Below are 10696 nucleotides of genomic sequence, written 5' to 3' on the forward strand. Positions count from 1 at the left end.
TTCTGTCTGATTCCTTGTGGATTCTGATGTCAAGTAACTAACCAGTGAACTACTCCTCTCAGACCCAGATTAGCTCAGTGAACAATCTCTGTACAGAAAGAAATCCACGAACCATGATCTTCTTGGGATCCAATCACTTTGATTCTCCTTTCTCCACTTTCTTTGGAATCTGAAAGTAAAAAGTGTTTGATTATAAAATGGAAGGTGAGTGTGGAAAGTATCCCTGCTTCAAAGTGTATCCCTGTAATGTGTAACTATCTGTTCACACTCACACACGGCACTGCCACTGATCTGAGTACCTCCCCATGAGCTGCTCACCCATTGCCCAACCACCTCCCTGAGGGTGGGATTGGATCCAACTTTTTCCCAGGACACAGCGACCCGAATATGGTCTCTCTGTGGCGAGTGAGAGTTTTCCCTTGGAGGTGAGACAAGTGTCTATGGGTCCGGGTTGGTGTCCACCCAAACTTGTCAGCTTCAACTCATCTGAGACTCCCAGACCAAGGAACCTTTGTCGGCGATGATGTTGTCCCTCTCTCACACACTGCACCCTCCTGTCTCCTCAGACTCAGGAACAGGGCTCACAGTGTTGGGGTTTCCAGCCAAGGCCAATGGTTACCCACGGATTCCCAGGGTCATTAGTACAATCGTCAATGGATTGTTCACCAGAGAATGTTACAGCAAGAGATTGAAATCATAAATATTGATACCTCGAGCTTCAGAGTGACTATTTCTTTCTGTAGAATCTGGAAAAGAAGGGAAAGGATTTCAGTTCACCAATGACAGGGCATTCTCTATGTCCAATGTCAGTTCAGTTCTCAAACTCTCACTCTCATTTTTATGACTTTTCACTTTAAGCTGGTGATGAATTGTTCACAGATCATTGAACATATAACAGTCCAGTACAGTCCAGGAGCTTCGCCCATAATGTTGTGCTAACCCTTTAACCTTCTCCAATGTCAATCTTACCCTTTCTTCTCACATAGTCCTTCATTTCTTTCATCCATATGCCTTAGAGTCTCTTAAATGTCTCTCTAACATTACCCCTAGCAGCGTATTCCACACAATTACCAATCTCTGTGTATAAAAACGAATCTCAGACATAATACACTCAAAAAAGTTGCTGGTGAACGCAACAGGCCAGGCAGCATCTCTAGGAAGAGGTGCAGTCGACGTTTCAGGCCGAGACCCTTCGTCAGGACCCCTAGCAAAGAATTCCACACAATTACCACTCTCTGTGTATAAAAACTAATCTCAGACATCCCCCTGTACTTCCCCTCAAACACGCAAGGTTTGCTCCCTCAATTTTCCATCTCCAGCTTGGGAAAATATCCCTGGCTGTCCACTCTCTCTACACCTTTACTGTACACTTTGAGCATACCACCTCTTATCCTCATTCTTGTGGTTAGACTGCACTTGGAATATTGTGTTCAGTTCTGGTCACTTCATTGTTGGAAGGATGAGGAAGCTTTAGAGAGGGTGCAGAGAAGATTTACCAGGACGCTGGCTGGATTAGAGAGCATGTCTTATGAAGATATATTGATCAAGCGAATGCTTTTATCTAAGGAGCAAAGACATTTGGTACCATCCTTGTAAATCTTCTCTGCACTCCCTCTAAAGCTTCTACATCCTTCCTATAAAGAAGTGAACAGAAATCAACACAATACTCTAAGTGTGGTCTAACCTGTGTTTTATAAGCTGCAACATTACCTTGTGGTTCTTGAACTTGATCCTGCGACTAATTCTGCCTTCAGGTTTGACTTTCCAAAGTGAATAATTCACACTTTTCTGAGTTGAACTCCGTCTGCCATTTCTCAGCCTCCCCTGGAATAAATGCTTCTGCAATGTATCCAGTCTGTTCCCCATTCTACCTGATTCCTTGTGGATTCTGATGTCAAATAATTAACCAGTGAACTAATTCTCTCAGAACCAGATTAGCTCAGTCAACAATCTCCGTATAGAAACAAATCCACGAACCATGATCTTCTTGGGATCCAATCACTTTGATTATCCTTTCTCCACTTTCTTTGGAATCTGAAAGTAAAAAGTGTTTGATTATAAAATGGAAGGTGAGTGTGGAACGTCTCCCGGCTTCAAAGTGTATCCCTGTAATGTGGAACTATCTGTTTACACTCACACACGTCATTGCCACAGATCTGAGTACCTCCCCATGAGCTGCTAACCCATTGCCCAACACCCCACCTGAGGTTGGGATTGGATCCAACATTTTCCAAAGACACAGCTACCCGAAGATGGTCTCTCTGCGGTGAGTGAGAGTTTTCCCCTGGAGGTGAGACAGGTGTCTATGGATCCAGGTTGGTGTCCACCCAAACTTGTCAGCTTCAGCTCATCTGAGCCTCCCATACCAAGGAACCTTTGTCGGGGATGATGCTGTCCCTCTCTCACACACTCCACCCTCCTGTCTGCTCAGATTCGGGAACAGGGCTCACAGTTTTGGGGTTTCCAGCCAAGGCCAATGGTTACCCATGGATTACCAGGGTCATTAGTACAATTGTCAATGGATTGTTCACCAGAGAATGTTACAGCATGAGATTGAAATCATAAATGTCGATACCTCGAGCTTCAGAGTGACTATTTCTTTCTGTAGAATCTGGAAAAGAAGGGAAAGAATTTCAGTTCACCAATGACGGGACATTGTCTATGGTCATTATCAGTTCAGTTCTCAAACATTCGCTCTCATTTTAATGACACTTCACTGTAAGCTGGTGATGTATAGTTGACAGATCACAGAACATAGAAAAGTACAGCACGGCTCAGGCCCTTCAGTCCACAATGTTGTGCTAACCCTTTCACCTACTCTAAGATCAATCTTACCCTTTCCTCTCACATAGTCCTTCATTTGTCTTTCAACTATGTGCCTCAGAGTCTCTTAAATATCGCTAATATATCGCCAACTAGCATCAATCCTGGCAGAGCATTCCATGCAATTTCCACTCTCTGTGTATAAAAACCAACCTCTGACAATCCCCTGTACTTCCCCACAAACATGGGAGATCTGTTCCGTCCTGTACCCATTTTCAGCTTGGGAAATTATCTCCGGCTGTCCACTCTCTCTACAACTTTACTGTACACTTTGATCATACCACCTCTTATCCTCATTCTTGTGGTTAGACCGCACTTGGAATATTGTGTTCAGTTCTGGTCACTTCTTTGTTGGAAGGATGAGGAAGCTTTAGAGAGGGTGCAGAGAAGATTTACCAGGACGCTGGCTGGATTAGAGAGCATGTCTTATGAAGATATATTGATCAAGCGAATGCTTTTATCTAAGGAGCAAAGACATTTGGTACCATCCTTGTAAATCTTCTCTGCACTCCCTCTAAAGCTTCTACATCCTTCCTATAAAGAAGTGAACAGAAATCAACACAATACTCTAAGTGTGGTCTAACCTGTGTTTTATAAGCTGCAACATTACCTTGTGGTTCTTGAACTCGATCCCCCGACTAATTCTGCCTTCAGGTTTGACTTTCCAAAGTGAATAATTCACACTTTTCTGAGTTGAACTCCATCTGCCATTTCTCAGCCTCTCCTGGAATAAATGCTTCTGCAATGCATCCAGTCTGTTCCCCATTCTGTCTGATTCCTTGTGGATTCTGATGTCAAGTAACTAACCAGTGAACTACTCCTCTCAGACCCAGATTAGCTCAGTGAACAATCTCTGTACAGAAAGAAATCCACGAACCATGATCTTCTTGGGATCCAATCACTTTGATTCTCCTTTCTCCACTTTCTTTGGAATCTGAAAGTAAAAAGTGTTTGATTATAAAATGGAAGGTGAGTGTGGAAAGTATCCCGGCTTCAAAGTGTATCCCTGTAATGTGTAACTATCTGTTCACACTCACACACGGCACTGCCACTGATCTGAGTACCTCCCCATGAGCTGCTCACCCATTGCCCAACCACCTCCCTGAGGGTGGGATTGGATCCAACTTTTTCCCAGGACACAGCGACCCGAATATGGTCTCTCTGTGGCGAGTGAGAGTTTTCCCTTGGAGGTGAGACAAGTGTCTATGGGTCCGGGTTGGTGTCCACCCAAACTTGTCAGCTTCAACTCATCTGAGACTCCCAGACCAAGGAACCTTTGTCGGCGATGATGTTGTCCCTCTCTTACACACTGCACCCTCCTGTCTGCTCAGATTCGGGAACAGGGCTCACAGTGTTGGGGTTTCCAGCCAAGGCCAATGGTTACCCACGGATTCCCAGGGTCATTAGTACAATCGTCAATGGATTGTTCACCAGAGAATGTTACAGCAAGAGATTGAAATCATAAATATTGATACCTCGAGCTTCAGAGTGACTATTTCTTTCTGTAGAATCTGGAAAAGAAGGGAAAGGATTTCAGTTCACCAATGACAGGGCATTCTCTATGTCCAATGTCAGTTCAGTTCTCAAACTCTCACTCTCATTTTTATGACTTTTCACTTTAAGCTGGTGATGAATTGTTCACAGATCATTGAACATATAACAGTCCAGTACAGTCCAGGAGCTTCGCCCATAATGTTGTGCTAACCCTTTAACCTTCTCCAATGTCAATCTTACCCTTTCTTCTCACATAGTCCTTCATTTCTTTCATCCATATGCCTTAGAGTCTCTTAAATGTCTCTCTAACATTACCCCTAGCAGCGTATTCCACACAATTACCAATCTCTGTGTATAAAAACGAATCTCAGACATAATACACTCAAAAAAGTTGCTGGTGAACGCAGCAGGCCAGGCAGCATCTCTAGGAAGAGGTGCAGTCGACGTTTCAGGCCGAGACCCTTCGTCAGGACCCCTAGCAAAGAATTCCACACAATTACCACTCTCTGTGTATAAAAACTAATCTCAGACATCCCCCTGTACTTCCCCTCAAACACGCAAGGTTTGCTCCCTCAATTTTCCATCTCCAGCTTGGGAAAATATCCCTGGCTGTCCACTCTCTCTACACCTTTACTGTACACTTTGATCATACCACCTCTTATCCTCATTCTTGTGGTTAGACTGCACTTGGAATATTGTGTTCAGTTCTGGTCACTTCATTGTTGGAAGGATGAGGAAGCTTTAGAGAGGGTGCAGAGAAGATTTACCAGGACGCTGGCTGGATTAGAGAGCATGTCTTATGAAGATATATTGATCAAGCGAATGCTTTTATCTAAGGAGCAAAGACATTTGGTACCATCCTTGTAAATCTTCTCTGCACTCCCTCTAAAGCTTCTACATCCTTCCTATAAAGAAGTGAACAGAAATCAACACAATACTCTAAGTGTGGTCTAACCTGTGTTTTATAAGCTGCAACATTACCTTGTGGTTCTTGAACTTGATCCTGTGACTAATTCTGCCTTCAGGTTTGACTTTCCAAAGTGAATAATTCACACTTTTCTGAGTTGAACTCCGTCTGCCATTTCTCAGCCTTCCCTGGAATAAATGCTTCTGCAATGTATCGAGTCTGTTCCCCATTCTACCTGATTCCTTGTGGATTCTGATGTCAAATAATTAACCAGTGAACTAATTCTCTCAGAACCAGATTAGCTCAGTCAACAATCTCCGTATAGAAAGAAATCCACGAACCATGATCTTCTTGGGATCCAATCACTTTGATTCTCCTTTCTCCACTTTCTTTGGAATCTGAAAGTAAAAAGTGTTTGATTATAAAATGGAAGGTGAGTGTGGAAAGTCTCCTAGCATCAAAGTGTATCCCTGTAATGTGGAACTATCTGTTTACACTCACACACGTCATTGCCACAGATCTGAGTACCTCCCCATGAGCTGCTAACCCATTGCCCAACACCCCACCTGAGGTTGGGATTGGATCCAACATTTTCCCAAGACACAGCGACCCGAAGATGGTCTCTCTGTGGTGAGTGAGAGTTTTCCCCTGGAGGTGAGACAGGTGTCTATGGATACAGGTTGGTGTCCACCCAAACTTGTCAGCTTCAGCTCATCTGAGCCTCCCATACCAAGGAACCTTTGTCGGGGATGATGTTGTCCCTCTCTCACACACTCCACCCTCCTGTCTGCTCAGATTCGGGAACAGGGCTCACAGTTTTGGGGTTTCCAGCCAAGGCCAATGGTTACCCACGGATTCCCAGGGTCATTAGTACAATCGTCAATGGATTGTTCACCAGAGAATGTTACAGCAAGAGATTGAAATCATAAATGTCAATACCTCGAGCTTCAGAGTGACTATTTCTTTCTGTAGAATCTGGAAAAGAAGGGAAAGAATTTCAGTTCACCAATGACGGGACATTCTCTACGGCCATTATCAGTTCAGTTCTCAAACATTCGCTCTCATTTTAATGACACTTCACTGTAAGCTGGTGATGTATAGTTGACAGATCACAGAACATAGAAAAGTACAGCACGGCTCAGGCCCTTCAGTCCACAATGTTGTGCTAACCCTTTCACCTACTCTAAGATCAATCTTACCCTTTCCTCTCACATCGTCCTTCATTTGTCTTTCAACTACGTGCCTCATAGTCTCTTAAATATCGCTAATATATCGCCAACTAGCATCAATCCTGGCAGAGCATTCCACGCAATTTCCACTCTCTGTGTATAAAAACCAACCTCTGACAATCCCCTGTACTTCCCCACAAACATGGGAGATCTGTCCGTCCTGTACCTATTTTCAGCTTGGGAAATTATCTCCGGCTGTCCACTCTATCTCTGGCTTCGGTGTACACCTCTATCCACCACCTTTAATCTCCTTCTTGCAGTTAGACCACCCTTGGAGTATTGTGTTCAGTTCTGGTCACTTTATTACTGGAAGGATGAGGAAGCTTTAGAGAGGGTGCAGAGAAGATTTACCAGGATGCTGGCTGGATTAGAGAGCATGTCTTATGAAGATATATTGATCAAGCGAATGCTTTTATCTAAGGAGCAAAGACATCTGAGTAGCATCCTTGTAAGTCTTCTCTGCACTCTCTCTAAAGCTTCTACATCCTTCCTATAAAGAAGTGAACAGAAATCAACACAATACTCTAAGTGTGGTGTAACCAGAGTTTTATAGGGCTGCAACATTACCTTGTGGTTCTTGAACTCGATCCCCCGACTAATTCTGCCTTCAGGTTTGACTTTTCAAAGTGAATAATTCACACTTTTCTGAGTTGAACTCCATCTGCCATTTCTCAGCCTCTCCTGGAATAAATGCTTCTGCAATGCATCCAGTCTGTTCCCCATTCTGTCTGATTCCTTGTGGATTCTGATGTCAAGTAACTAACCAGTGAACTACTCCTCTCAGACCCAGATTAGCTCAGTGAACAATCTCTGTACAGAAAGAAATCCACGAACCATGATCTTCTTGGGATCCAATCACTTTGATTCTCCTTTCTCCACTTTCTTTGGAATCTGAAAGTAAAAAGTGTTTGATTATAAAATGGAAGGTGAGTGTGGAAAGTATCCCGGCTTCAAAGTGTATCCCTGTAATGTGTAACTATCTGTTCACACTCATACACGGCACTGCCACTGATCTGAGTACCTCCCCATGAGCTGCTCACCCATTGCCCAACACCTCCCTGAGGGTGGGATTGGATCCAACTCTTTCCCAGGACACAGCGACCCGAATATGGTCTCTCTGTGGCGAGTGAGAGTTTTCCCTTGGAGGTGAAACAGGTGTCTATGGGATCGGGTTGGTGTCCACCCAAACTTGTCAGCTTCAACTCATCTGAGCCTCCCATACCAAGGAACCTTTGTCGGCGATGATGTTGTCCCTCTCTCACACACTGCACCCTCCTGTCTCCTCAGACTCAGGAACAGGGCTCACAGTGTTGGGGTTTCCAGCCAAGGCCAATGGTTACCCACGGATTCCCAGGGTCATTAGTACAATCGTCAATGGATTGTTCACCAGAGAATGTTACAGCAAGAGATTGAAATCATAAATGTTGATACCTCGAGCTTCAGAGTGACTGCTTCTTTCTGTAGAATCTGGAAAAGAAGGGAAAGAATTTCAGTTCACCAATGACGGGACATTCTCTATGGCCATTATCAGTTCAGTTCTCAAACCTTCGCTCTCATTTTAATGACACTTCACTGTAAGCTGGTGATGTATAGTTGACAGATCACAGAACATAGAAAAGTACAGCACGGCTCAGGCCCTTCAGTCCACAATGTTGTGCTAACCCTTTCACCTACTCTAAGATCAATCTTACCCTTTCCTCTCACATAGTCCTTCATTTGTCTTTCAACTATGTGCCTCAGTGTCTCTTAAATATCGTTAATATATCGCCAACTAGCATCAATCCTGGCAGAGCATTCCACGCAATTTCCACTCTCTGTGTATAAAAACCAACCTCTGACAATCCCCTGTACTTCCCCACAAACATGGGAGATCTGTTCCGTCCTGTACCCATTTTCAGCTTGGGAAATTATCTCCGGCTGTCCACTCTCTCTACACCTTTACTGTACACTTTGATCATACCACCTCTTATCCTAATTCTTGTGGTTAGACCGCACTTGGAATATTGTGTTCAGTTCTGGTCACTTCATTGTTGGAAGGATGAGGAAGCTTTAGAGAGGGTGCAGAGAAGATTTACCAGGACGCTGGCTGGATTAGAGAGCATGTCTTATGAAGATATATTGATCAAGCGAATGCTTTTATCTAAGGAGCAAAGACATTTGGTACCATCCTTGTAAATCTTCTCTGCACTCCCTCTAAAGCTTTTACATCCTTCCTATAAAGAAGTGAACAGAAATCAACACAATACTCTAAGTGTGGTCTAACCTGTGTTTTATAAGCTGCAACATTACCTTGTGGTTCTTGAACTCGATCCTGCGACTAATTCTGCCTTCAGGTTTGACTTTCCAAAGTGAATAATTCACACTTTTCTGAGTTGAACTCCGTCTGCCATTTCTCAGCCTCCCCTGGAATAAATGCTTCTGCAATGTATCGAGTCTGTTCCCCATTCTACCTGATTCCTTGTGGATTCTGATGTCAAATAATTAACCAGTGAACTAATTCTCTCTGAACCAGATTAGCTCAGTCAACAATCTCCGTATAGAAACAAATCCACGAACCATGATCTTCTTGGGATCCAATCACTTTGATTCTCCTTTCTTCACTTTCTTTAGAATCTGAAAGTAAAAAGTGTTTGATTATAAAATGGAAGGTGAGTGTGGAAAGTATCCCGGCTTCAAAGTGTATCCCTGTAATGTGTAACTATCTTTTCACACTCACACACGGCACTGCCACTGATCTGAGTACCTCCCCATGAGCTGCTCACCCATTGCCCAACACCTCCCTGAGGGTGGGATTGGATCCAACTTTTTCCCAGGACACAGCGACCCAAATATGGTCTCTCTGTGGCGAGTGAGAGTTTTCCCTTGGAGGTGAAACAGGTGTCTATGGGTCCGGGTTGGTGTCCACCCAAACTTGTCAGCTTCAACTCATCTGAGCCTCCCATACCAAGAAACCTTTGTCGGCGATGACGTTGTCCCTCTCTTACACACTCCACCCTCCTGTCTCCTCAGATTCAGGAACAGGGCTCACAGTGTTGGGGTTTCCAGCCAAGGCCAATGGTTACCTACGGATTCCCAGGGTCATTAGTACAATCGTCAATGGATTGTTCACCAGAGAATGTTACAGCAAGAGATTGAAATCATAAATATTGATACCTCGAGCTTCAGAGTGACTGCTTCTTTCTGTAGAATCTGGAAAAGAAGGGAAAGAATTTCAGTTCACCAATGACAGGGCATTGTCTATGGCCATCGTCAGTCCAGTTCTCAAACTCTCGCTCTCATTTTTATGACTTTTCACTTTAAGCTGGTGATGAATTGTTCACAGATCATTGAACATAGAACAGTCCAGTACAGTCCAGGAGCTTCGCCCATAATGTTGTGCTAACCCTTTAATCTTCTCCAATGTCAATCTTACCCTTTCTTCTCACATAGTCCTTCATTTCTTTCATCCATGTGCCTTAGAGTCTCTTAAATGTCACTCTAACATTACCCCTAGCAGCGCATTCCACACAATTACCAATCTCCGTGTATAAAAACGAATCTCATACATAATACACTCAAAAAAGTTGCTGGTGAACGCAGCAGGCCAGGCAGCATCTCTAGGAAGAGGTGCAGTCGACGTTTCAGGCCGAGACCCTTCGTCAGGACCCCTAGCAAAGCATTCCACACAATTACCACTCTCTGTGTATAAAAACTAATCTCAGACATCCCCCTGTACTTCCCCTCAAACACGCAAGGTTTGCTCCCTCAATTTTCCATCTCCAGCTTGGGAAAATATCCCTGGCTGTCCACTCTCTCTACACCTTTACTATACACTTTGATCATACCACCTCTTATCCTCATTCTTGTGGTTAGACCGCACTTGGAATATTGTGTTCAGTTCTGGTCACTTCATTGTTGGAAGGATGAGGAAGCTTTAGAGAGGGTGCAGAGAAGATTTACCAGGACGCTGGCTGGATTAGAGAGCATGTCTTATGAAGATATATTGATCAAGTGAATGCTTTTATCTAAGGAGCAAAGACATTTGGTACCATCCTTGTAAATCTTCTCTGCACTCCCTCTAAAGCTTCTACATCCTTCCTATAAAGAAGTGAACAGAAATCAACACAATACTCTAAGTGTGGTCTAACCTGTGTTTTATAAGCTGCAACATTACCTTGTGGTTCTTGAACTCGATCCTGCGACTAATTCTGCCTTCAGGTTTGACTTTCCAAAGTGAATAATTCACACTTTTCTGAGTTGAACT

General features: G+C 43.8%; 1 protein-coding gene across 1 annotated transcript in view; it reads right to left on the bottom strand.

The window, feature by feature from the left end:
• The window catches only part of LOC134353520 (osteocalcin 2-like), a 37521-nt gene extending 37199 nt beyond the window's left edge, over positions 1-322 (bottom strand). The window contains exons 1-2 of the mRNA XM_063061519.1: positions 319-322; positions 113-169 (exon numbers count right to left, since the gene is read on the bottom strand). Coding sequence (XP_062917589.1) covers positions 113-169; positions 319-322 — 61 coding nt within the window. The remainder of the gene's footprint in view (positions 1-112; positions 170-318) is intronic.
• Between the last annotated feature and the right edge of the window lie 10374 nt (positions 323-10696).

Source organism: Mobula hypostoma, chromosome 11 (assembly GCF_963921235.1).
Source record: "Mobula hypostoma chromosome 11, sMobHyp1.1, whole genome shotgun sequence".
Classification (NCBI taxonomy): Eukaryota; Metazoa; Chordata; class Chondrichthyes; order Myliobatiformes; family Myliobatidae; genus Mobula; species Mobula hypostoma.